This window comes from Nomia melanderi, chromosome 14, assembly GCF_051020985.1.
Source record: "Nomia melanderi isolate GNS246 chromosome 14, iyNomMela1, whole genome shotgun sequence".
In the NCBI taxonomy this organism is placed as follows: Eukaryota; Metazoa; Arthropoda; class Insecta; order Hymenoptera; family Halictidae; genus Nomia; species Nomia melanderi.
The window spans coordinates 1,849,998-1,877,967 of NC_135012.1; the positions used below are offsets into that span (position 1 = coordinate 1,849,998).

The window sequence follows — 27,970 nt, forward strand, 5'->3', positions numbered from 1 at the left end:
AATCTTGGCCATCCGATCGAACGGCATTTCGTCTGAACGAGATTAACGCTGCTACTTCCGGGGTTCGCTGTTCGTAGCGCGCGATCGCTCGTGACTTCATGGGGGATCTTAATCTTTGCCAGTGTGTATCGTGGGAAATGTTCGTTCGAGTAAACGATTGATTCGTATACGATTGTTCGTTGTTTCTGCACAGCTGCGAATTCGATTGACATCGAGACGATGTCATCTATGTTGCATAGGAATCTGTTCTCTTTGGAACAACTCTATAGTATCACAAAGGAATATATACTACTGCGGTTTGGAGCTTCTGCGATAAGCGCGAACGAAGAATATAAGAAAAGCAGAAGCTATGCTAATCTTAGACCACGATAGCTGCTTAATTCGCGAATCGTCAACATCGTTCCCATTCCACCGAACCACGCTGGCGAAAGCCAAAGTGGTGAGCCGAGCGCACACCTTGCCGGTGTCGGTTTAAACGATCGGGAAAAGTTTCGCGAATATAACGGTACCCGTCGGGCTTCCCGCTTGTCGCCGGAAGCGGGCCGTTATTAGCCCGGAGGAAAGTCGCGGAATATAGATCGGCGATCGTTAACCGAAACCGGCGCGGCCCCATTATTCCAGAAACAGAGAGAGAGAGAAGCGATCGGCAAAAAAGGCGGTGGGAAGCTCTGGCTCTCTAATCTTTTCACTCTTTTTGCTCGCCGGTGCGATCGTCCGGTTCGTCATTATCCGCCGTCACGTTCCCCCAATTAAACGGACGAGTTTTACGCCTTCGTTCCAGAAGAACCGACGCAATTCTCGAGTGGCCGCCGGAGATTTCGCTCTCCGCGGAGGGATAAAACGAGAGCACGGTTTGTTAAAGTTCCGTTGGAACGAAAGATCTCGTTCGGTCGACGCCGAGGAACGAGAGGGAACCTCCGATCCCGGAACCGGCAGCGAGCGTAAGTAGTTCCCGATGGCCCGCCGGCGGCAGACGCCTCGCACGTTAACGCTGCGACGAGACCGCACGATTCGCACGCGTCTTCGTCGTTGCGGTAACGGCGACGGCCGTAAGTAAGGAGACGGGAACCGCAATTTACCGACTCGGAGCAAAAGGCGGCGGGCCCGGGGTCTCCGGGTTTGCATACCATTACGATTACCGCTTAACCGAACGATCCGTGTACGGCGCGCCGCGAATTACGACGGGCGCAGCCGCAACGGCGAAGTTTTGATTTTACCAGCCGCCACGCGGAACCGAATATCCTCCTCCGGGCTGCTGCCCCGCCCTCGGCCTCGCCGGCGTCCCCGATAAAATTAGATTTTCCATGGAGACTCGAACGAGAAACGGCTTAAAAGACTTTTTCTCGTAATTTCTGAAGCTGATCTTTAAATTGGATGACGTTTCTGCTAAGCGAAGTAATTAAAGTTGCGAAGGTTCGCCCCCGGTACCCGGCCGGGGCCGTGTCGCTGCAGCTGGGAGGAGGCACACACTCGAGGGCCCCGGTAAGATCGGTTTCCTGGGAATTCCGTTACGAAAATAGGGAAGAGCTCTTACCCGTTTAATTTCTAGCCAGCCTGGACTCCCCGGCCCTGGAACGCCGGGTGTCGAAAGGAAATCCTCCGTGTCCCGAGCCATCCACACAGAACTATCCCGTATTCGTGTCCAATTTTTGACCGAGCCGAACGCTCGCGAGCAAAGAAACCCGAGGATTCGATCCGCGGGTAGCTGGTAACCCGCGGATACAGACGGAATTCCGGCTTCGCTTACAAAACTGCAATTAGTTCGAGTACGTGACTCGTAGTCGTCGTCGCAGGCATCGTCGTTGACGACGTCGTTGGCGCTGGCGGTGGCGTTGACGTCCCAGTTCCCCGACGTGCACGAAAGGAAGCGTTGGACCGAGCCTCGCGCGCGCGGAGCAGCCAAGTTAGCACTTAATTCGCCGAGCTTTCAGTTTACGAAACTCCCGACAACCGGGAGCGGAAGCGCCGCTTATGAAAAGAGAGAAAGATCCGGAGACGATGCGAGTCGGGACCGATCGCGCCGCGAGCGTGGGGAGTTTCGGCAACTGCTCGGACCCGCGTGCTCGTTAAGGGTTTCCTCGTACTGATTGGAGCGCCGATGATTGCGTCTAATTAATCGACCGTTGATCGTTCCGGTAACTTCGCCAGGAACGTAAACTCGTCGTTTACTGGATTTATTGAGGATTTCTTGTACTTTGAGATGCGAAGGAATAATTAGATGGATTAACTCGGTGCGCTGGAAATTCACTGGGAATATTCATTAGATGAAGCATGGCGACACTCAGTGAAATTAGCTAAACCCAAAATGTACTATTTCAGTATTCCTTTCTGATCTTTATAGAAGTATCAATTTTCTATATAAGACTTTACGGTACTTCCATAGAAAATCAAGACGACGTTACATACGATCCCCCACTTTCAAACAACCATTATCCACCCCACTGTGCAGCCGTAAAAAGGAAGTACCCAAATTTACGACGCTTGGATTAACTTGCCAGCTATCTGTACCGCGGTGTAATACGATAATGCACCAAGGAAATTTCGGAAATACATATTCAGATGCACTTCCGTTTAGCCGTGGCGCGAGAGAAGCTCGAACGGTCCATAATGGAAAGAACCACGACGTTCCGCGGGAATGTACGTACGAGTGAACGGCCTCGCCGTGAAACTCGGCAAATTCGAGACCGCAAATCGCGGGATCAGGGAAAATTGGGTAGGGGCACGCTAACGATCGCGGTGGGGCGAAGGTCCGCGTGTAAGTAGGCGGCCCCGTCGGCCGATTAAGAGGATCTAATCAATGACAGAGAAAATAACGGGATAAACACCGAAGGGGAGTTCTTTTATCGCCGACAAAGTGGAAGCGGCGCTCCGCCCCCGCCCCGCTCTTACCCAACGACCGTCCACGATTTGCAGTTGCGGCGGTCGAACGGGAAACGCGCGGTTAAACTTCGCGATAAACTTGCGGAGCGCGCGCGCGCGCGCGCGCCGGCTCGTGGAGGGAATAGGCGAAATCTGGGACGGCACGGGAGAAAGAGGGAATCGCGCAAAACGTACTCGAGACAACGTAGATGGGCAGTTAAGATAAGAACGCGAAGATTTCTGCAACCGGCCGGAGGGAAACAGGGAAATAGAGGGTGGAAGCGGAGCGCGGAGGTCAACCGCGCGCAAGTCCGCGCGTAATTTTGCCTGCGGTGGATTCTTCGCGGCGGGCTCGCGGATAAACCGATTTTATGGCCAGCATCCGACAGAATTTCAAGAACGCAAAAACTCCCGACGAGAGACCGGGATTTCCTGCGCGAGAATCCCGCCGCGATCCTTAACCCTTTGCACCCGCGATGCTGGGTCGCCACTTGACGTGGAATTGTAAAACTCGATGTTTAGTACGGAATTTCGTGCATTCCAAGTCGTCGGATATTATATTCGCAGTAAAACTACCAGAGTCGACCTGACTCATTGCTGAAGTCCTCTTTGCGCAAGTATTAAGATAACGGATGTTTCTCTGAGAAATCATTGAAGTCGATTTAGCGATACCTAACATTGAATTATAAGTTGATTAACCCTTTGCGGACGGACGTCGACACTTCGACAGAATGAAATTCCCATCTTTCGAAGATTAAGTCCCAAACGAATGATTGAATTACTTGAACAGCAAGAGATAAGTACGCAGCTTCCTATTTTCTCTATTATTTAAACAATTGATATAAAATTTTAGTTAAAGTCTCGATAGATGCACCATCCGCGTTTCTATAAAGGAATCTTAACCCTTAGCACTCCAGGTTGTTTTGTGACCTATCAGCAACTGCAACTAATTTTTATAGTATTCCTAGCGAAAATGAGAAATGCCATAACATTTCTTCTTTTATTTTCCTTCTTAGTACATAATTTGGATCTGTAGAAAATCTAATAATTTTAGGGTACTTTCTTTGAGATTCATTAAAATATTTAATATTATAACTGATGCAATATCGGAGCCTACAGAGTTCAAAGGGTTAAAAAGTGAATCGAACTGCTCGGTTTCAGCGTGAAACTGGTGCCGAACGAGAAACCTTTCGAGCGCGATGGGTCGAAGTTCCTAGGAGTCCAAGGGGAACGTCGATTCGCGAAGATTTCAGGGTAAGAGTCGCGCGATATTCCTGACAGATGGAACGCGGACGATTCCCGTTTACTCGTTAGCCTGTCAGACGGTTGCGTTACACCGGGAATTCGTTAATGGGTATTCAGCGCGCTTTCAACCGTTCATTCTTTGCGCGCGTACAGAATTTCATCGTTTTTTTCTCCTCTATTCCGGGTTCTTTCCCCCCGGTTGTTGTTACAAACGCGCGCAGCGGCTTTTCAAAGTGTCGGGTATCGTTACTCGTTCCGTTGAACGGAATCGGAAGCGAAACGCTCGCCGCCGGCCCTTTCCGTGTATGGTGAAAAATTAACTCGCGCGTTCCGAGTGCGAGGCGAACCGTTACTTTGTTGTCGGCCGACGAGTTTATCGTTGCTAGGAGGAACCGGACGAGCGATCATCGAGGCTTAGGGTTGCTCGAAGAATGCCCCGACGATTAGTCCACACCCCCATTAGGAAATAAGTAGGGCGAAACCGGTGGGGGCGGATGATCGGGGGAGAAAAAAAAACGGCACGGTCGTCTTATGAAAATAATCGCTCGCCGTGTATCGGAAAGGAACGCGCTTGCCCTCTCCGCGTAAATGTAACGTCATAAATCGCCGAGTAACTCCGTTTAATCCGCACACCTCGAACATTAATATTTCTCCCGGCTCTCTTAATTCTTTTAATTAAACGAGTGCTTTTCACCGTTCGTTCGGGTACGGATTCATAATTGCCTCGCAAGTTTACGCACACCTCGTTTATCTTCTTCTGCCCTTTCTTCCTTTCCCATTAATTACTGTTTATCCTGCGTGCGCGCCCGTCTATCCCTGGGCAGCGTCGGATTATTATTATTATTACCGAAATCGATTCGCTCAGCCGAGACACCGAAACGCGGCCGGCTTCAGTGGCAGGATTTTTGCTGGCGGCCGCGTTTCCAGCTAAAATGGATACGAGAAACCCATTAGCGGGACTTTGTCCCAGGCTGTACGATGAACGTTGAAGCCGCGGCACTCCCGGCGACCGCCCCGGTCAAGGTGCACCGAGCGCGAAGCGTTTTCCACGCTCGACCGGACGTGCGGCCGTTCGCGTTCGATTTGAAAACGTCGGCCGGCCTCGAAAGACGAGCGACTTTTTTGCGCGGGGAACACAAAAGCGCGCCAGAAATGGATTTACTAACCCCGGGCGAGGATTCGAGGTCATCGAATCGCGCGAGAAAGAACGAGAAACAAGTGGGAACGCGGAAGACTCGATTATTTCAATTACCCGCTGATTAAACCGGGTATTCACGAATATTCGCGTTTAAGAATCAGTCCGCGCGGAGTGCCCCATTTCCCCTGACATCCGTTTCGCCAAACAGAAACCAGCCGCCGCGAAATTGGAAGACAAATATCATTGTAAACGCTTGTCTCCCAATTAGTTCGAACAATCGGCGTCCCGCCGCGGCGAATCCCGACAGCCGTGAAATTCCAAGGCAGCGCGCTCGCGTCCCGTCCTCGCAGCCGGTAAACGGTGTCGATTCCGTTTGCCGGCTTAAACGAAGCCGGCGCGGGAGTGTGCAACTTTCGGAACCCTATTCAGCCGGCTCGGTAAACTCTGATAACCGGCAGATCCCCGTATCCGATCCGCGGGAACAGAAGTTTTGCCGTGATTGCGGATGCCACGGCGGCGGTGGCAGCGGCGACAACTTCGGTAACCAGTGCGGGAAGAAACCGTAGTCCCGGAGCGATGGGAAGAGAAAAAGTCGCGCCGGGGGAGAGAAAGTAGCGTGGAAAGCAGACGCGACGTAAAATTGAAAATGTGGCCACGGAGCTGACGCCCGGAGGCTTCGAAAGCCCCGCGCCGTGACAAGCGTTGACCTCGCCACTGCGGGCTACGCCCGGGAAGAGGGAAAAGCTGGGACAGAGGAGAAAACGAATGGTTTGTCGGCGGACCGATCGAAACGAGGAATCTCCGGGATCTCCGGAGAATCCAGCCGCGTCCCGATAGGCGGGATCCACGCCGCTCGGTGGGGACGTAGGCGGCTCCGGGGAGGAACACGCGATTTCGGGGCATTTTTGCGGGCAGAAATTGCCAGGATATTATTCGGGCCGCAAGGAGGTACGGTTATTACCGGCGGTTATCGCGAATTACGGCGCTACTATGCGAAACGGCGACACACTCTTGCGGCGTCCATACAAATGCGGAGCAACCGGGTGCCACCTTGGTTCCTACGCCTCCCTCGCTCGCTTGCCCTCTCGACCTCTCCCCTTCGCCTTTCTCCGCGCGTCGAGGAACCCATTATAATAGGAATCGATAAGTAACCCTACTGTAATCGTACGCGCGGTTAATGGACCGTTCGGAAGTGTACGAGGCGATCAGAAGGCAAGACGGAGAAGTTACGCGGGCGTGAAGGGGTTGTACGAGCAAGCGGTGAGATTGATTTTTTGGGAATATGTTCGTTGAGACGAGGTATCTTTGAAACTTCGTAAAGAATTTTCGGAAATTGTTGGTTTTGCGTGAACGGTGGTGTTATATGACTGCTTCTTTGATTCTTGCAAATCCTCGAGCGGAAACTTGTAGAATCTGAAAAATCTGTAGCATAGGAAACTTCTACAACTTTGTGATTTTCAATGGAAATGGTTTCCAAATATTATTCCACTCGCAGGGGTTCACGAGAGCTCTTAATGGAAATTCTTACAGGCGATCTTCGAGACAACGGCGAACGACGGGGAAACTCAGCCGTGAAATCCGCGGGCCGTTCGATAGATCGGCGAATAGATCTTGCGTCTTTAAACGGGCGTTTAGGGGCGGCAGCGGAACGGTGACGAAACGTTTATCTTGCTCGACGACAACGTGACTCCAGGCCTCTTTATTTCCCGGCTGCTCCGTCTCCTCCGCCGTTCCCACGGGATCGTCCCTCCCCCTCGCTGCCGCCCTCAGAAAATGGCGGACCGCCGCGAAAGGCAGCGATCCATCATAAATTTAATATTCGAAATTTCAGGAATGTTCCGCGCGCTTTGGAGGCCATCCGTTTCGAAGCGGCGATATAAATTCGCCGATAATATACTTGGGAGCAGAGTTAGTCGCGTTAAAAGCGGAAAGTTACCTTCGTCCCCCTTTGCCCGGGTCCCGCGAGCGCGCGTTCCCCTCTCGATGGTACCGTGCGTTCAGCGACATTCGGTAAAATTTCCTTATTTAAGAGAAATTTATTCTCTCCCGAGGAATCGCGCGGTTGAAGCGTCCCCACGGCACGCGTCTGTTTCGTAACGTCGGTCTCTCTTTTTTTCTGTGGCGGCCTGAAACGTGTCCCCCGGCCCCGGGGGCGGTGGTAAAATAATTTAGACCGAGGCAAGAAGAAAACGTATCGCCGCGTTTAGTACATCAAAATGGCACGCTCGAGTTTCCGTTCGCGGGATTCCGCGTCCTCCCCGACGGAAGCGTGTAAGTGGCGCTGTAAATTTGTTCCGTCGATGCCGGCCGCCGTGATTCGATTACCTTGTTTCCTCCCCGGTGACGAGGCGCGGCGCGCGCTAATTCACCGATTCGACGGTGGAAGGACAAGCAGATATTATTATTCCGAGACGGTTCGCTTATACCGAGCATTTAATCGGTGCGGCGATTGATTGACAGCCCGGCCCGACGAACCAGCGCGGACTTTTAATTAGCAGATCAGACAACGTGGTATAAACGGGACCGCTGTCGATGCCGCATTATTAATCATCACCAGACGGCTGAGGGTTCCGTGGACCGATTAGAAAATGGTACAGTAGAACAGAGGTCGAAGCGTTTTCGGCCGCGATTTCACGCGAGCCCCAGAAAGAATGGCGAAACGCGTACGAAGGTATTCGAGTTCCGTGCCTGCGAAGCGGGAGAAGATCATGCATATGCAATGTAATGCATTTACGCCTCTCATTTAATAGCCGCCACGGTATAACGACTCGCGATAACAACTCCTTTGCAAAGTATAGCCGCGTCGCGCGTTTCTCCTCCGCGCGGAACCGGATCCGACCAGAAAAGCTAACGGCTAGATTCCCGCAATCACAGGGCGGGCCCGGGGGGATACCGCGCGATCGCCGCGCGAAACACGGGAGAAACCGGCGGGAATGCTAATAACAATGACGAACAGACCCGGCGAATCGTTTCCTTCGCGGTCTCCCCTTTTCTCCCGAATATACACGTCAATTAGATCGATTCCGCATGTGCGGGCGCATGCCTGATGACACTTCCAGTTGGATGGGAACAGCGAACTGCACTTTGGCCGCCCATAAATTGCGGCGCGGCCGAAGGAAGAGAGAAACAGCGGCTGGGGTCGAAGGGAAAAAAGAGAAAGCCACCGCCGCGCTCGCGATATCAACGTCTTGGCGCGATGGAAAGTTATCGCCCGGGTCGCGTACCGATCTCCGAAGCTTTCCAGCCGGCTTCGGCGTTATCGACGCATCGCGTGGCCCCGATATTTCCCCGCGAACCTCTCCGAGACGCGATCCCGACCAAGAGAACAGAGCAATTACGAGTCTCGCGTTACCCGGCAGAGAGACAGAGAGAGAGAGAGAGAGAGAAAGAGAGTGAGAGAGAGAGGGTAGAAAAAAAGGGAAAAATCGCGGGCCGCACACGCGTTCCACGGGCGCGACGGGAAAATCAGTTTAACTCCCGAACGAACGTTCGCCGCCTACCACGGCTAATCCCAGATCCAGGGGGAAGTTCACGACGGGGGTGTAAACCCGAGAATGTTGCGGCTAAGCCAACCTCCCTCCCTCACGATCCCGCTACCCCTCTTCGTTCTCCGTTGCTCCGGCAGCTATCCTCTTCGTCTCCATCGGTTGGCAGCGTTCGGCGACGATACCTGCTGCGAGGCAGCCTAGGCCAACCTCGAAGCTTATCCCGACGACACTCGTTCGATACCGTAAAAGCCTGGGCCGCGAGGGGGGTGGACAGGAAGCAAGAACGAAACGGTGGAGGAGGATGCGCTGGTAGATGGGGTATGATGCCGGTAGCTACGAGCGACCCTAGCCAGGACACCGCCGCCATCAGAAGCACCGAGGATCGCGGACCCCCGCCGAGGGATCCCATAAAATAGCTCGAGTAACTTTTTTACTTTATCACCCGCCGGCCTTCCCGCGAGCCACTTGGACCTACCCTATGTGTTCGTGTGTACACACCGGTCTTCCAGAGGGGCGCGAATTCACCGTGCCCGACCGCCGCCTCGACCACGATTCTCTTCTTCGACCTTCCCTCTGCTTCCCACTCTTCTTCTTCTTCTTCTTCTTCTTCTTCTTCTTCTTCTTTCTTTCTTTTTTTTCCCACGACCCAGACCCAGACCCCGTCGCCTGACTTTTTTAACGTCGATAAACTCCGTCGGTCTAGTTTACCTTATCGTTGACGCTCCGCGGGAGAGGAACAGAGAACCAGGTAGGGTTCTCGGCGACCGAAACTTTTCGGAACGAAAGTTGAAACGTTCCCGGCCGGAGAACTTCTTCCTTTAGCCGTCCTCCCGCGGAGTCGCGCGCGCGCCCTCCCGTTCCCTCCCAATTAACGGGGAATTAGGGGAAATTTGCTCGGGGAACGTCGATGGGAAACGGAATTGAAAAACTGACGAACGGAGAATCGGCAAGGGCGGAAGGGGCCGCTGTCGCGTATCGTTAGCAGCCGCCGCCGCGCTCTTTGCTTATCGCGTCGCGTCGCTTTTTCGACCGTGCCCGCCGCGCTTTGACCGGCCCTCCCATCCCTTTCGCGAGGCGTCCGCTCGTTTTTCCGTTACGTCTACTCTATCAATTACCGATAAAAACAACGCTCGCTCGCCGCGGCGGCGCGGCGTAACACGTCGCTGCCACTGACGGAATGTAAATTATCCCGGCGTGATAAACCACGCGGAACATCGGCTGGGAACCGCCGCGTTGTCTCGCGGAAATATCGACGGAGGAACGCTTTTCAGGCGGCCTGCGACGTAACACGCTTTTCGCGAGCCGGTCGACGAGCTGCGATTCCGCTGCTGTTGCCCGATCGAGTAATTATAACAGCGTTGCCTCGGTTTCGACGGACTGTTCTTATTAGCTTAACATTAAGGAACGCGCGTGAAACGAAACGCGACAAGGTGAAATCTGACGATGGAAAATTACATTAACCCTTTGCACTCGAGAGGCGACTTCCAGTCGCCAGATGATTTAATCCAGGAAAATTATAAACCTTGGGATTTACCATTAACCTTTGTATACTGCATCAGTATGTGAGCTATTACAAGAAAATAGTTTTGTTACCTAATTTATGTATGATTTATTGTTAAATTCATTTTAAAGAATCTTGTCTATATCAAATTAGAAAGTATAGAATATTTCAAGTGAAAAACTTTCGAGTGCAAAGGGTTAACCTATACAGAGTGTTACCTCGTCTGTTACCTCTAACGTTACCTCGCCTGACGAGAAAGAGTTTGCAACGAGAGTTGCAGGGTACGGAGTACAATTGATATCAGTAAGTATTATATCATACCCTGCAATTCTTAATCCAAACTTCTGTCACACGAGTAGTTGAAAAATCGTGCGTCGCGTTCGAGGTAGCACTCTGTAGATCCACGTAAAACATCTCTGTTGCATCTCGTTTCACTTGCACTCTTGCGAAACTACGCCAATAAGAAAAATCCGTCGGAACCACAGTGTCGTTAACTACAGTGCGTTACTCGCGTGAGGAAAGCCGGCCTGTAGCTGTAAAGTGAAGAAGAGTAAGATGATTCGGCTGAAAAGTCGTATCGAAATTCCGCCATTACTATCGCCCCTTTTCACGTTTAAACCACTGGCCAGCTAGGATCATGTCGGTAATTGTAGATCCACGCAGTTTCAGTTCCTAAATAAGCTGACTCGCGAAACACGGATGATACGCGGAAATTGGATTCTTCCTCACGTGTAGTCGCATAAATGATGTTCCCCGACCGCGTTACGATCGCGATCTTCCGGCGGCGACTCGAATTGACAGCGATCAATCGCGAGAGATGGAAGTCTAGACGGAACGCGACTCTCGTTGTTATTCGTATGAAAGATGCAGCGGTGGAAACGAAGAATCGGAGGCGAACAGCCACGAACCATGCGGCGGGAGGGGGTGTGTAAAGGGTGGGACCACGGAGCTGGCGAAGAGAAAGATAAATAGATGGATAGACAGGAAGCCGGCGGCATCCGGCCGTCGAGCTTTCGTCCCTCTACCCTCGAGGATGATTTTTCGAGGACGCGCGACAGCCGGCGAACCTCCGAGGAAATCTTCGTGCTCGACCTCGGCTATTTCCCTATCCACGACACAGACGGGACAGACGGGGAGGATCTGCATTAACTATGGATTCAGAGCTCATCCTCCTTTCGAGATTCTTTTTGCGGTTTCCATTTTTACCATCTCCGTTCTCCCGCTGTCCCTTCCGAGAACCGCGTCCTTTGACCGACAGATTCCCGTTCGCGGGCCGATGGATATCCGCGAGCAGCGTCGAAGATTTAACCTGTTAACCGGGGATCAGCGAGTGCACGTTTGCGTTCATACTTTATGGCTGATTTCGGGATTACTTGTTTCCCTTCCACCAGAGACTTCCGCAACGGCTTTTATTCCCAGCGTTCGCGGAAACAGCGATGTTACGGTTGCATAGGTTACGGTATAAATCGTATCGGATCGTTATTCCTGGCGGTTATTCGTGGCTCGGAAATTGTTCGGTTAATAGGTCAAGGGAGAATTAAAGCATCGGGCAAACAACTAATTATCGTGAAAGATATAGCCGCGCGATTCTCGCTGTTGGAATCTACACTGAAATCACCTATTCCCTGAAATCCTCTCGTTTCTTTGAACGTTAACCCGCTCCGACACGTAGAATCTATCTTTCTCCCGGCGAGAAGCGGAGTCTCCGTATCGCGAGCGGGATCGAAGATCGCCGGAGCAATTAATTATCGACAACGTCGGTCGCGCCGCAGTTGTCGCAGAGTCGGCGCAAAGCTAGTCGAATTAGGGAGCACCGGAGCGACTGCGTCGCGTAATTACCCCGCGATTACCGACTCTGATATCCATTCAATGATCGGCCGAGGTTCGTCATTCAAGCGAAACAAGCGGCCATCGATATCCGCGGAAAAGGCAACGCCGATATCCGCCTGTACTCGAGCGAGACGCGATCGGTGCGCTGTGCGGGCGGACAAGCCCACGAGGCGTTTCCCTCGTCTCTGTCCGTCGTCGGGTCCCGTTGCGCGACGCAGCTTCAGCGTCGACGAGACTTTCAACGGCGTGCGTGGTCCCCCAAACGGCGTTCACTTTCGCCGTTCGAGCAGAATCCTTCTTGTGCGGCGAGTAACGCCGACAATCCCGGTAACGAACGCGCCGTTCCGGCGACGCGGAACGCGATATATCCGCGGCTTTTACGAGCCGCTTGAAACGCAACGGCCAGCGAACCCGAAAACCCAACGGCGCACAACCGGCCGTAGATTCGTCGCGCACTAAAACCAAACGCATCGGAAAACGCGCGCGTCCGCGACGTACAGTCTCGTCGGTTCTCGAAGGATCGAAGCTGTGCACGCCGGAACGTTTTTCAGTCCGACCGGCTCCGGCGTGTCGGCGATGCTGTTTCTCGCGCACCGTTGTCGTTCGACCATTATCTGCGATCGAACACCTCGCACTGTTTCTTTCCTTTCATCGGTCGCGGCGCGGGATCACCATCGATCGTGCGATTCGACCGCGAGTCGTGTTCCTTCGTACGAATCGAAACCTCTACACTTCGGACGTCGAAACTTTCAATACATCCAAACGCGAAATTTTTAGACGAAGCAAACTTCTTTAACACTAGATTCACGGACATTATTCTACAGATTATTCTACTGTACCTAAAAGGTTACTCGATCCTCTATATAAATCACGAGAATCGTTTTAGAGTATTGGAATAATTGAACGAATCAAAATCGATTGGAACTGTTACTAAATAATGTTAAAAGCTTTCGATATCTATGAATTCAACGTGACCCGTCAATCTAGTGTTAATTCACACTTATCCTCGGTCCAGAATTGTGTGATGGACGTCTCGTCGGAGGGCAATGAATGTCGATAGCGAGAAAAGTGCAGAGGACGGAACGGTGACGACTCCGGTCACGAAACGCGCCATCAATAATGCCCGCGATCCGCGAATAGAGTTCGCGAACGTACCCGGCACAGTCTAAAGAGTTCGCATAGTCCTCGGACAGTTCATAATAGTGTCTTTCCGCGCAAAGTGGATTTCTCTGGTCGATTACTCACCAACATTCTGCGCGACAATCGGGTCGAGTGCCACCAACAGGACGAGGAAAATAGGAGTCATATTGACCACCCTCTTTCCCGTCTTCCCTCGGTCACCCCTGATCACTGCACACTTATTACCACCGATGCAGCGTTCCACCTATGAAAATAGAAATCACCCTCGTCATAACATACCACCTTCACTGCCGGCGAGCAGGCTGGACGTAGAGATTCGCGTGTTCTCGGGACAGAGAACCCGCCAGCGATCTTCCGTGGCGGATGCTGCACGGGTTTTCGTTAACGGAGAAACGATTTGGACGGGGTGAATTCTCGAGCAGTGGGATCACTGGATACACGGCGAACGCTCTTCCGTCGCGGGAACGTTCGACCAGCTCCCGCCGGGTTGCGTAAAAAAATACTTTTCGCTGGGTCGATGTGTGACGGACAACGCGCACCGCCGAGGGAAATGGGAACGCTTATTCAGCGAGAGGCAAGCGTAACTATCGACACGCGCCATTTACCATCGGACGGCTGGCGTTGTTGTTGTTCGTCGTCGTCGTCGTCGTCGTCGTCGTCGTCGTCGTCGTCGTGGTACTCGTTGTTCTATATCCTACGTGGAAACGGTTAAAGACAAAAACGAGCAGTTTTTCCGGAGCATCGTTAACGACCGCGCGCACTCTTTTCGTAGCCCGAACGCGATAGCGGCGAGTCGCTGCTGCTGGCCCGACCCGGCGTGTTCACGTCGTCATCCCTTCGCCGCGACGCATTCTTCCGCCCCCTTTCTTCTTCTTCCTCTTCCACCGCCGCCTCTTCCTCTTCCTCTCCGTCGTACCACCGTTCTTCTTCCGCAATCGCGAAAAGAAGATCGATCTCGCGAACGACGTCACCGACCTCGTTCCCAAAAACTACCCCCTCGACGTATTTCCCCGGGGGCCGTCGACGCACTCCGTCTTCCTTTCCCGCGGCCGTTCCTCGGCCTCTTCCCACGGATCCGTTGCCCTCCTCTCGATCCAGCTACGAGCACCGGCAAGGCGAACGAGCCACGCCGCGGAAGAAGAACACCGGGACCCTGATGAACGCGCTTCCTCCTTTCCTCCCCGCCTGCGCCGCGCCAGGACCTCTCAACATACCCTTCCCGTCCGGTGATCGCGATAGTCGCCGAACGATTACCCAGACTCTTTCTTCCGATGATTCCACGACCATCCCATATTTTTCTCGGACCGACGCCCGCCAGGTAAAACCCTCGGGGAGCCTCTACGTCAAGGCACCGCGGGATAGGCGTTCACCTCGCGCACGGAAACGTCGACTCCGGCTTCCGGCAGCCGCCGTTACATCTCCATACCGATTATCTCCGGCACTGGTTCGCCCTCGGCGGCCCCGATCGAAATTACATTGGTCCGCTTCATTCTATCTTCTCGGATCATACGGTTCCAATCGTTGCGTACTCTTCCCTATCGCTTCGCTGCTCCGCGAGATTCTCGATGATCGTCGAATTGTTCAATTCCCGAATTCTCGATCGTCGCTTTTACCAGCGAAAATTTCCAGGGAGGAAAAGAACGATTGGAAATGCTGATTTTTTCAGCTCCGCCGGGGAGTTTGTAGATTCCACGGGTTCACACGGTTTGGAGAACGGACCGGATTAAGGGCCGACGCGCGAGAGATCAAACTTCGGCGAGCTTTAAATCGCTTCGGAACTCCGTCGCGAGTTTCCTCCCTTCCATGGTCGCGGCACCCTGCGTTTCTGGGACCACTCCTCTCTTTCGTCTCCGCGTTTCCGGCCCCCTTCTCCCGGCGAGTCGCGTTTTCACTTCGGCCACTTCCTTCTTCCCCACGATGAATCCCCGAATTCGACGTTCGATCCTGAGGACGACGTCGCCAGCGTTTCGAAGAACGATACCACGGTCACACTGTGCAGGCACCTCGCGGCCCCGCGGGGATTTCGCGGAACGGAAGCGACCGGAGAGAGACGGGGGTTGACGCGCGCGATTCTCGCCGCGTACTCGCGGTCCAATTACAAATAGCCCTCGCGGAGACGCGAGACCGCGTTAGGGGTAGTTTTCTGAACGCGCGCTGCGGCTTGACTGACTCACCCCCATACCCCGCGACGATACCCCCTCGCAGCCTACCGGCGGGCTCCGCGCATGCGTCCCATCCCCTCTGGCCCGAGATCCGACCACGGAACGCGTACGAATTTGCGCCGGGAAAGGTTTCCGTTGTCATCGCGGGGCTTATCAAAAACCGAAAGAGTCAACGAATCGGAGGTGGGAAGGAGGAAACTAATATTCGTCGAGACACCACCGTAGAATCAACCCTTAATCAGCGAAATTGGTGTGGTGGGGGTATGAGTAAAATGGGAACGAGAGTAAAGGGCGAAATCAACGGGAGAAAGTGAATGGAGGAAAGAGACCGGGAACAGGGGGGCGGCTGGGAAAGAAAAAGGAAACGGCGGAGAGAGAAAAGAGAGTCCCGCGGAGGGAGGGTGGTTTCGGAGTCGGTTTAAACGCGACGCATGCGTCTCCCTCGTAGGAGGATGTCCGGGGTGAGCCGACGCCGTGCTCTGGCCGACGTATCGCAGTTTCTAGCTCGATGTTTGTCCGCGTGGTACTCCCAGGGACGGCGGTGCTCGTGGCGACCACGAGGGTGCCGTGACACGGTCCGGAACAGATCGGCGCCGGCCGCGAGAGACGCGCGATTTCTGCGGGCAACGCGGCCAAGGAGGAACATGTACACGTCGACACGGCGTTCTCCGCGATCTTCGACGCTTGCGCCCCCGGCTGCTCGTGGACGCGATCCGTTACGGTTTTTTCCCCTTTTTCCTGCCACTTCGACGCGAACCACGGACACCTTCGTCCAACCACGGAACCTCGGAGGCCCCTGGGAGTACGCCGAGCTTCCTCCGACACGAAGAAACTATCTTCCTCCCTCGACGAACTCACCGCGACACTCTTTCCGAGCAGGTAAGTTGCCAAAGCGTGTCTACTTCGAAACTTCCTTCTCTCTCGACACACTCTCTCTCTCTCTCTCTTTCTTTCTATTTCTTTTGCTCTCTTCGACTTCGTTGTGTCGAGGAAACTGAATAACGTACTCCGCGGCGCGTCGTTCCCGGTGAAAACCTCCTGTATTCGCGAGGCGGGTTTTTCTAATCTTGGATCGCGTTAATTTTATTTGAACGCGTGCACGCGGCACCCGCCTCCCCTCGCGTTCTCGTCGATCGCGCGCCGACTCCCGAACGGGGACGGGGAAAAGTGTACGGACGGAGATAACGAAATTGCCGTGCCCCCGTCGCAGAGACGAGATCCCCGCGAGCGAGATACCAGACGTCGGCCACGCTTTAACGTTATAATAACCTGTCCATTAGAGGCTGGAGTCGCGATTAGAATCGCGCGAGCGCGAAATAATTACGCGTTCATCCGCTAACTCGAGTCCCGAACGAACGACCGGCTTTCGACGATCCTTCGCGCCAATTTTTAAGGACCTGACGGAGGGAGAACGCGACTCGTTGCGTTGACGGACGCTTGTGAATTATACACGACCGACGTTTTTTCCCGACGAAATAGGAATCCGTTACTATGTTGGAATATCGGTTGAACCGAATTTTATTTACGTCCCCAGGATGCAAGATTAAAAAGATCGCTGGGTCAGATTCAAACTTCCACTGTCTCGTTCATCAGATTATTTCCGTTCGGGGGAATTCTTACGTCACCGGAATCACCGGCGAACGCGACAGCGTCGCTCTGTAATACATCTCGCGACCGGTTCCGCCGGTTTAATCCCGACAGGAAAAACTATGCATTTACTAGAGACTAATTAATCGTTGCATTCACCGTGGAGCGAGTGAAACTCGTCACGTGACTCGACGTTACGGAGCGAGGGGTTGGAAGTTGAACGGTGACTCGGTCGAAACTCCCGCAAAATCTCGAGCAATCTTCGCTGCTTTATTATCCTGTAATAAAATTTCCGCGGCTTTATTGATCCAGTGGATCAGCCGCTTCGAGTCCCAAGTAGAATCCGCTGCTCGGAATCGTAAGAAAAGACATGCCGCGGAGTCGGGCGAACGATCGCGAGGAAAGAAACGTCGATGCAACGTTGACCCGCGGAGTTGACCGCGTAATACCGTTCTTCCGTTGCGACCTGTGTAACTAAACTCTCCAAGTATCCTGTTTTACGAGCGCGCGCGACTGTTCCAGAAATACTCGGCGACCGATAGCGAACGAGCTTTGTCCGGCGATGCTCTCTGCGATGCTGAAAACCAGCACCGAAAGGCGCGCGGCGCGATACACGCGCGCGCCTGTCATCCGATAACGTTTACGATAGATTTCCCGGCGGCTTTTTTTCTCCGGCGCCCGCCCGCGCGCCCGGGCGCAACGCTCTGATCCGCTTAACCGGAATTACGAATTTATAATCCGGATTAACGTATTTCAGCACTACAAAGGGGGCGGGCCGGGTTCGCAGGCGGCGCGTTATTTTGTGCGGGGGCAGAGCGACGGTAAGGCGGCGCGGTTCGTTTCCCGGTTCAATACGCGTCGCGCGGTTCCCCCGCGAGTACACCTTTTCTCGGCGCGACGCGGAGAGAAAGGTGAAAAAAAAGAAGCGAGCAGAAAGGCGGAAAAACCGGAGGAAAAGGCGATGGCTGGCCGGGATCGCGCCGCGCGATCCTGCAGGTAAAACGTCGCGGAACAATCGCGCATCGCGCGCATTCTGGTAACTTATGAATAAACATTTCTTGGCGGCGTCCAGTGGAAAATTACGCTCGGAAATATCCCTATCCTCCGCGGCCGCTATTCTTCGCTTCTCCTTCGTTCCTCGGTCTCGCTTCTCGGCCGGCTCGGTTCTCCTTCGGCCAGACCGCGCCGCGCTCTCGTCGCTCGTCGTGCGGCGTCGGATGGGAATTCCGGCGGGCAGCGTCGGAATTCAAAAGCTGTGAGCCGGGGGACGGTGTGATTTTTCAACGGCGCGGCCGGAAATTGAACGCGGTCGAGGCGAACCGTGGCCGTGGTGCCCGCGATAAAATAATTCGGTCAGTTTCGCGTTGCGCCGATGTTTATAAATTGTAAATCGAGCCTCGCCCCATCTCGCTCGCGGCCGTTACCGCGATTAATGTTGACACGGGTCCGGTTGCGTTGATAATTAGTTGATCGTCGCGCTGATATATGCCGCGCGAGCGGGTAAAAGTGAATTTGCCTCGCGCCCTCGGCATCGATGCGCCTCGCTGTTGATTCGCGCGGGGAACTCCGACGTCCTCCGGGCTGCAACGACGGACGGGACGCGAGCAACGGCAACGTGCAACGCGAATCTGCGTCTCCCCGCCGCAGAGGGGCTGATTAAATCATAATGGAAGCGTTCGGTGCATCGCAACGAGCCGTTCTCTCCATGCGTGAATGAAAAAACCACTGCCAGGCTATCGGCGAGCGTCGCTCTTTCAAACGTAAATTACGGCTGGTTTTAATTAACAATTTCTCCGGTGGTGGAAGGGGCAGCGGAAACGCGACACGCTACCTCGTCGAGCTCCTACGTCCGGCTGGACGCGTGCCGGTAATTTATCCTTTGTACGGTTCATTTGTCAATTGTAATAAACCCGGAGTCTCGGACGGCCGCTAACAAACTCAATCGGCGACCAGCCGGGTCCCGGCGATCAAAAGGAGAAACGTTGGCCGGGCCGCGCATGGGAAATCGGCGGGATTTCGATAACGCGGCTTTCGAGCGGTCTCGCGTTTTATTACGCAGTAAATTCGCCGGTAATCGAGCACGTAGACGCGCGAAACGGGTGTATGGGAAACGGCAAAGATTCGAATCCCTCGGAGAACGTTCCCTCTCCGTGCTCGGCCCGTCGCGCGCCCCCTCTCCGCCCTTCCTCTTTAATGGCCTTGATCACGGAACGAGTTAAAAATCAAGACCCGCTCGAGCACGGAATCCGTTCGTTCGCAAAGAGACTCACGGCCGCCTCGAAGCCTTCCCGGGGAAGCTTACCAGCGGAGCGAGACAGAGGGAAACTCTCGGAGCGGCGGGGCAGGATCGGAGGAAAGAAAAGTCGCTCGAAAAGTCGGCGGCGTCGTTATATTCGTTGGAGTCGATTTAATTGGCAGAACGCCCTCTAATTGAATCGGCAACTAGTAATCGGAGAGCAGCGTCGTCTTTCCGGGCGTCGCCAATTACGCTCGAAATCGTAATTGCGGCTCGTCGCGGGCATCGGTTATCGCCGCCTACATAAATTTTCGCGTATCGATCGGGCCAGGTCCGCGTAGGTACCTACACGGATCCGACGAGGTATCGATCCGGCGCGGTTCGGCTCGACGCGGCTCGGCTCGATTCGTCGCGACGGAAGAGAAAAGTGAGCGACGCGCGTCGTCTAAAAAGAAGCGACGGTCACCGGCGTGCCATAAATGATTCGCGGAGTAATTCCCTGGGAAGACGATCGAGGGATCGGGCCAAGGGAAACTACGCGCGCGCGCGCGGGCGGGCGGGCGCGTTTGTGCACCGTGGTTTCCTCTCGTAGAGGATGATTCACGGGAAAGCTGATTCCGCGGAGTGCCCTAGACCGCGAGGAAACGAGGATAGCAACCGGTAACGAACCTTCTTCCACGGACGGTACTTAGAAACGTTGCTCCCCGCGCCGCCCTGTCGCCGAGGAGCTAAGGGCGAGGAAACGAACAGGGCTAAAGACGGAGAACGCGGGGAGGACATGGCTGGCAGGATGGGGGATCCCCTGTCAAAGGGGACTCTAAGGAAATTTTCGCGGAAAGGAAAAATCTGTAACTCGACGGGAGTAGCGCGGAGAATCCAATTGTCAGTGGCAAAGGAACCGCCGGCGTCGCGCCGTCGTTGCGACCGCCAGACGACCGGGATGGGACGAACAAAAGGGGAGCTGAAAATCGGGCGGAAACGGATTAAACCGGAGCCCCGTGGTGTCTTCGGGCTTTCGGCGCGCGCGTCGCCGAGTATTACGAGATCGAACCATCCGACGAACGAATCTCACCTTTGTTTTCCGCGCGATCTATGGACCGCGCGAGAGGATCATCGCCGCGTAACGCCGCTGTAACGCCGTTCGAAAGGGAACCAGCGCCGCGATCCGGGGACAGGGGGATCCCCGCGAAACGGCGTTCGGAAGATCTCGCCGGAAAATTCCGGCCGCGATCGCGGCGTATGTAAATTTTTATTGCGACGTCGCGCATCGTTCGCGGAAAGGAAATCGGGCGAGTATTAAGTCCGCCTCTGGCTTCGGGGATCTTCCTCATACCGGCGCGACGCTGAAACTCGCCGGGACCACGGAGTTTCGTATCGTTCCGGCGGAGTTTCGGTTACGCGGATCGAATATTAAACGCATACACAGCGAAATAACGCGAGATCGCGTATCAGCCTCGTCCACCTACAATCGATCACCACGGAACGTAAGTACACGCGCGTCGTCTTCGCCGGGAAACTATCGCCGAAACATTCCACCGGGAAGAAGGAATCGATCAAAATTCCGATCCGATTACAGAGTATCGGCTGGGAATAATTTGCGTGCCGGATGGGCGTGGATTAAGTTCGTGACTCGGTAAGGGCTTTGATTAACCAGTTAGCTGTCGCGATTTCTTTGAAAAGCGGGTACCTAAAATCTGTTTCAAAAGGAAGTTACAGTTGTTCTGACGATTGTACTCGTGATAACATCGAACCACGTAATTTCTTCATGGGTAGTACACTCGTTAAAAACAGCTAACTGGTTAAGTATTGATTAAGAGCTCCCTCAGTTTCAATTACTCGACGAACCGTTCGGATTCTCCGCGTAATCGGTCACCTAATTAAATCGAGTAACTCCGCTGCATTTTTCTTGCGCCAGTCGAGACATTTCCATCGCATTCCAGCGAGGAAACTAGTCGGACCAGAACACGTCACGTACAACGAGAAACGCACGAACGTTTTCGATTGGAGCAGATATCTTTGCCCGTTCCCCGAAACTCGTAGCTGCCGCCGCGTCTCCAAATAATGAGTGGAACGCACAGGACCCAACACCGACGCGCGCGCACACACGTGTAAACGATTCCTCCCGCAAACGAGACGAGAACTCGGTGCCGGAGCGGCAGCGTTGCAACCCTCTCGCCGTTTCCTCGTTCATTTGGCTTTCCGTTTACCCGGCGGACGGAGATCGATACGGGGGGCAAACGATCGTACGATGCAACATTAATCAGATCGGTACCCGAAACCCCGGCCAGTCTTTCACCCCGGACGCGGCCCGAAACCGAAGACTCCGGGAGGGACGTTTAATTAGAAACTAGCAGCGCGCGCGCGCGCGCGTGCACGCGGGCGCGACCGGGTCTCAGGGTAACAGGCGATTTTTAGTGATACCGGGGTCGACGACGCCATTCTTAATGCAACGATCCGCGTCGGAAACGTTAACGCCAGCCCCGATAAGCGATAATGTCGTTTTATTAAATTCCCCGTCCACGCAATTAACTGTAATTATGTCGGTCATTAAAGTTTCGCGCGGAAACTGGCGAAGGAATGGAAATTTCAGCCGCGCATCGACGTCGGCCACTCCCGTGACCGTGGGGAAGACTAATTAAAATCTGGCGTCGCGACGCGAAGGAAGTCCGGTCGGCTTAAAAGTTCCTCTCTCTCTCTCTCTCTCTCTCTCTCTCTCTCTCTCTCTCTCTCTCTCTCTCTCTCTCTCTCTCTCTCTCTCTCTCTCTCTCTCTCTCTCTCTCTCTCTTCCTCGTGCACTTTCTAGCTCTCTGTGTTTTAGTTGGCCGCGTACAGGCGGCCATTTTCCCCGCGAAATCACGAACCGCGTTCGTCCCGGCGAAGCGGCCACGCGCGGCAGCGCGTTTCTGGCGACTCTCTTTTCTTTGAAATTTTCACTACGGCAAAAATGTTTCCGCTATCGGAACAAAAATATCCCGTCGGACGATCCGCGGCGGTTCCCCGGCCGATAGAATAAACGGGAAAATCGATACTCGCATACTCCGGGTAATGGATTTCGCGGGTTTTTTCGGCTTCCCGCCGGTCGCTCCGTCGCTGTTAAAACAATATTTTAAACTTTTTAATGAGAGACCGCCGGCGTACGCCGGCGACGGGGCGGGCGGCCGAGAGACGACGCGTTTCGACGGAGATAATTCGATCTGGAATACATTTAATACCCAAGCGTTCGTGAAACGACCGACACCGACCGCGATTACGAAATTCCGCGTCTCCCTGCCGTCGCCCGCGTACCCCTGGTTACGGTGACGAGGCTATCAGGACGTTTTTTTCCGAGGGAAGCGCGTTTGAAATTAAACACGGCACGATTCGCGGGAACGCCGGAAGAATGACGAATCGCGTGAAAGCGCGTGAAACGGCGCTCGCTCGCTCGCCTGCTCGCACGCTGAAGATTCATCTGCTCTTGTTTCCCCCGTCTGCGCCCCGCGCGTTTCCTTCCGTCGTGAAAGGACGAAACACAGGGGCCGGAGGTAAAGGGAACTGGATGACGCTGAAATGGAAGCTCGTTCGGCCGCGTTTCTGCGCGTTACTTCTCGTTTCCTCTCTACTTACGCTTTTTATCTCCTCTATCCCCTGTCCCCTTTTCACCTGCGCCTTTTCTCGCGCCTCTGTTCCTACGTTCGTCTCCATCTGGCCCCTCCCTCGTGACGAGACGCGACCAGACGAGACGAAACGCGACGAGACGAGACGAGACTAGACGGGACGAGACGAGACGAGACGAGACGGGAAACGGCACGACGCGTCACTCGTAACAAGACTCGGCAACAATACTCTTCTCTTTCCTTTGTTCCGAAATTCTTTGCTCGGCCGAGGCTTTGTGTACTTGTCATCTGTATTAATTAAAAGTTTTTGAAGGCCCCTCGTAACCGCCGTAGCAGCCTCGAAAATACAAACAACGACGAGCGCCACGGGGACGAACAAGTTGGCCGTGCGACGCTCTTCTCGTCGCTTCGACGCGCGCCGTTTCCTTTCTCGATTCTCCGCGTTGTTGGTCGCACTGGCCTCCCGTTATCGGGACTTTGAATCGTTCCGAAGGTGTCGGAGAATTCGGAGAAGATTCGATGTTCTTTCGAATATCTTGCAAGTTTTCAGTCGAGTTTCGATCTCAGTCAGTCGGGACATTTGAAATTGAATACTATTCCAAGCGATTCCGATATTGAGTCTTGAAAACAACGAATTGCTTAGGAAGTGAAATTGAAATACCGAATCATTCGTTTCTGCGCATCTGGATCAAATCCCTTTTCATCCGCTCGATTCCCATAACACACAGAATCGTGCGCGACTACAGAAACATTAGATACCGTAAAATTAACATCCACGCTCGACGATTTTCCGCGTTCATCTTCAAACAACGGTAGCAAACTTGTCCGCGGCAAAGGGAAAACCGGTTAAAAGCAGAAACCGTTCTAATAGGGAGGAGATTTAATTCGTTTTATCGCGCGGATCTCTCCGCTCGAAGCTGTTTTATCGCGCGAACTTTTCGCCCCCTCCGCCGGCGGAACGGCGCACTCCGTCACTTACAAACAGCACGGCTACCGCCATTTAACCTGGTCCACGCGAGCGGAAAACAACGGTCGAGTTTCCTGCTTTTACGCCGCTTTATTTATGCATTTCGCCGCTGCACACACGGGTTCGAGTAGCCCGCAAAGATCGATGAACACCTCTCGTCTGCCAAACCACGATCCCATCCCCTATTCCACGCTCGAATCCCGTGCCCGGCGAGGGGGTAGATCGTGACCGTTTAATTTTATTTCCAGCAGTTCACGATTCCCGATCCCGAGGCTCCTGTAAGACCCCGGCAAATTATGATACATGTCGGTGATACATGCACCGACGCGGGGTTTCATGAATCCTGCATCGGTTCCAAGGCTTTTACACATTACGATGCACACTGTTGATACATCGACATCAGGTTTCACGAGATCTGCATCATTTCGTCGTTCCTCTTCCAACTCTATCGTTGATTTTAACGCTTTGGCTACTGTAGAATGTTGCGCAACGCGTATTTCTAAGAAAGTGTATTTGAACCATCGAAACACTGAATTGAAGTTAAACCAATCTAAAATAATCATGTTCATATAATATACTAATGTAAATGTTGAATTAAAATTCACTTATGACGAATCTAAGCGAGGTCCTCTCCAATTAGTGTCAATAACAGTAACCGGAATTTTTACAGAGCAACAGTAGCCAAGGGGTTTATAATCTGCGATCGTCGCAAAAAGTGAACATTGACGACTAAGAGGAAGTGGTCTAGACTGATTTTTGAATCGAAATTGCTTCAATGCCGCATCATAACGTACAAACGTCCGCGTTCTCTTCGTGCTATTTTGGCCGATTTTCCAACTTCTTGCTCGCTTCCGCTCGCGTTTCGAGGATACCGGGCGCCGCGCAGTTTCGGGATAACGACGGACAACGATACGGAATAAACTATTCATGGCATAAACAATAAGCGCGCGAGTATGCGCGCCAACCGGTCATTAACCCATTATACGCGTAACGCCGTCGTGATGCGGCGCTCTTCACCGGGCCGCGGACGGACAGAGACAAATTTTATAGGGTAAAAGGGGCCTGTGATCTGCTCGCCGGCAACGTCGAACGCGAAATTTCGGTTTGCGAACAGCGGACCATTCTTCCCGTGCGGAAATATGAATTCCACGAGACCGCACGGCGATCTGCTTACCGACAACACCGATAAGACGCGAACGTGAATGATTAATTATCGAATGAGACATTCGTGTCTCCGTCAAAGTTAATTAAGAAAAGGGACGTTACACGGTCTTTCAAGTTTTACATTTTTCTTCAAGCTTATTAACCAAGAGTCAAACTTCCGTAACACGATATCCTAGCTTTTCGGTTTATAGAAGATTCAGCCAAAGTTTGCGACATAATTCGCGACAAGAAAATCTGGGGAGCCGATAGATCGTTATTGTTATGTTCGTCGAAGGGACTTTTCATGCTCGAAACGCGCTCGGTCCCGAGTCAGTCCGCGAGTAATATTCTCCTTGTATCCTCCGGTTAAATTCAACTTATCGACATTCTAACGATATTATCGATATTTATCGACAGCGGGCGTCTCTAGGCGCGGCACGATTCCTACCGTTTCCTTTCTTCCCGGTCGGAAAAGAAAATTGGAACGTAGTTCCGTCGATTATTCGACGGAACGAAGGATATACAAGTATTGCGCGACATCGGCGAATAATTTGTGGGGAATAAGCGTCGCGCTGGAAGGAAATTCGCGGAGGACACACAGGAGGGAAGTTCCCCGGGATAGAAGGAAAGTCCCTTTGCAGCCTTACGAAATGTCATTGTATACACGATTCAACCGGCCACCAGGGCTTTTCCGAGCTCTTTTCGAAAAATGTTCGTGCGCAACTCTTTCCCTTCCTCGTACCATCCTCTCGCTTCGTATCCCTGCGCCGAAGCTGCGCCGGTCTCTCTCTCTCTCTCTCTCTCTCTCTCTCCCCCCCGCTCGGTCGCTCCAGTTCCCTCGTTTCGTTCCTCCCGTTCCATCTCCGTCCCAGCCCGCATCCCTTGTCAGCCGATCCCAGGCGAAAACTCTAATGGAATTGTTCCATCAAACGATATCCCGGCGCCAATTCTGCATTTTTCATCGAACACTGACCATTTGGATTACCGTGAAATTCACCTCGGCGAGATCCGTCGGAGTTCGACGGGGAAACAATTCGATCTACCGGCACACACTCTTTCTCTCTTTCTCTCTCTCACTCTCTCTATCTCTCTTTCGTAGCCCCTGCCCTTTGTCTTTGTCGTCGTTCTTGGCTACCCGAGTTTCCGGCAACTAAAATATTCGTTTCGGGCCTCGGCGAGGAACGATTTAATTGCGACAAGACTGAAACGGTATTCCGAACGCAGGGAGGGTGATGGAGGGGGGGGGGGGGGGGGGCTAGAAGCGAAGACGGGAGAGCGCGCGCAGTCTGTTTTCGCCCTTTTGTTCGGGACGGGACAATAGGAAATACGAAAGAAAAACAGGCAGGATAATGCTTGGCGTGGCGCGAGGTGGCTTTACTGCGCCGCGAAAGAATAACGGAAGATCTCATTATGCGGCATCAGGCCGGTCGTCAACCGGAAATAACGACCAAGAAAAACCGTCGCAATTAAATTCTCGCGCAGCCGGCCGCGGCGGGGTCTGCGGCTCCGGCCACGACCCCGAGTATTGTTATCGGAAGAGGCGAATTAGAACTGTAAAATTCCCGGGCTCTTCGTCAAAGCCCCTCGACGACCGGCCGGCCAACTGGCCGAGCGCGATTGCGCTCTTTTCTCACGTTTACCCTCCGCTTCAAATTCGTTAACGAATCCGTGGCCGACCGTAACCGTCGCGGCCGGTAATTCACCGGATCCTTTTTCTGGCACGACGCTAGGCTCGTCGAGAACTCTCGATACAAATAGTACTGTGGTTACACGAGCGTTGAGACGGGGAACGTTATAATCGACAGGAATATTAACCCTTTGGCTACGGCGGAATGTTGCTTTAACGCGTATTTCGAAGGCAGCGTATTCAAAACCATGGAAACATTGAATTGAACTAAGTCGAACGAATCTGAAATAATCACGTTTGTGTATGTGACTGACGAAACGTGTAATTGATGAATTAGAATGCGCTTATGTCTGATCTAAGCGAAATTTGCTGCAGTTATTGTCAATGTCATTTTACGGGCACCAACAGTATATCGAAATCAAATTTTTATAGCGTCTTTGGGCAACAATAGAAGCTACGGGGTTGACTACTTGCTTTGATAGTATAATTAATAATTCACGTGTGAATTCTCTTTAGGTTAATTAGAAAGAATACTGACTGCATTTCATCGGAAGATGTTGAGTATTTGTAATGAACAACTTCCGAGTGCAAATGGTTGACGAATCTTCGTAACAGTAGCCACGTGTGCGATCCTCGGTATTTTTTTCATATGATGATAGATGATAAATGATAGACAATAATTTAGGCTTCGATTCGCCGCTCGCCAATCCCATAAAGCATAAAAGAACGCGACAACGCGTCGCGGCAATTGTCACCGATTGTATACACAATCGATTCCACGCGACGCGATGTAACGCCGCAGCGCAACGGTGCGGCACGTCATCTCGACGCTCGTGTAACGCCAGTTTGAATCCGTCGACGAGTGCGTCACTCGTTAACCCACATGACGATCATCCGATTCGAACGACCCGCGTCGGGGAAGATTATTGGGGGAACCGCCTTCTGCCTCTCCTTCGAGCGACGATTGTACTCGCTCGCGACCGTCGTTCTCGAAAAGGGAATTAAAGTCGAGTGGAAACTCGTTGCCGCGAAACAGTGCGCGGAGAAGACGCGGTGATTTCAATCGGTGGAACGAACGGATGCGAGACCGTTCGCCCGACGAGCCGTGACCCCAGGCATTTCTAAACGTTTTCATTTAAAACCGGGCATTCAAGGCTCGTTTACACCCGCGTCGCAACGATAAGCGCATTCGGCTTGTTCCGCTCAGCCGGTGAAAACAAGCATTCATCGACTGCCGAGCCGGTTTTCTTATCCCCGGGACGTCCATAGTCGTGCGTGGCTCAAGAGAGCTGATTACCGCGGCTGTTGATCCCGTTGCAACGAATTCAACGCCGGGATCTCGTGCCGTGGCGAAAAAACACCGCGCATTTACCGAACCCGCGAGGGACCGCTTTTCTACCGCTGAAAGAATCGGGGGACGAGAATCACCGACCGCTAATAGAAACTCGAGTAAC

The 27,970-nt window shown here is 53.2% G+C and overlaps 1 protein-coding gene across 14 annotated transcripts in view; it reads right to left on the reverse strand.

Annotated features, from left to right (window-relative positions):
• Lar (tyrosine-protein phosphatase Lar) overlaps positions 1-27,970 on the reverse strand; it is a 376,216-nt gene that overhangs the window by 221,918 nt on the left and 126,328 nt on the right. For 9 of the 14 annotated variants that reach the window (XM_076373806.1, XM_076373803.1, XM_076373804.1 and 6 more), the window contains exon 3: positions 13,307-13,445. In XM_076373806.1, the coding sequence (XP_076229921.1) occupies positions 13,307-13,367 (61 nt within the window). In that variant the 5' untranslated portion in view covers positions 13,368-13,445. Of the gene's footprint in view, positions 1-13,306; positions 13,446-13,806; positions 14,517-27,970 lie in introns of those variants that run through there. The other 5 variants (XM_076373809.1, XM_076373801.1, XM_076373808.1 and 2 more) reach the window with 3 other exon arrangements.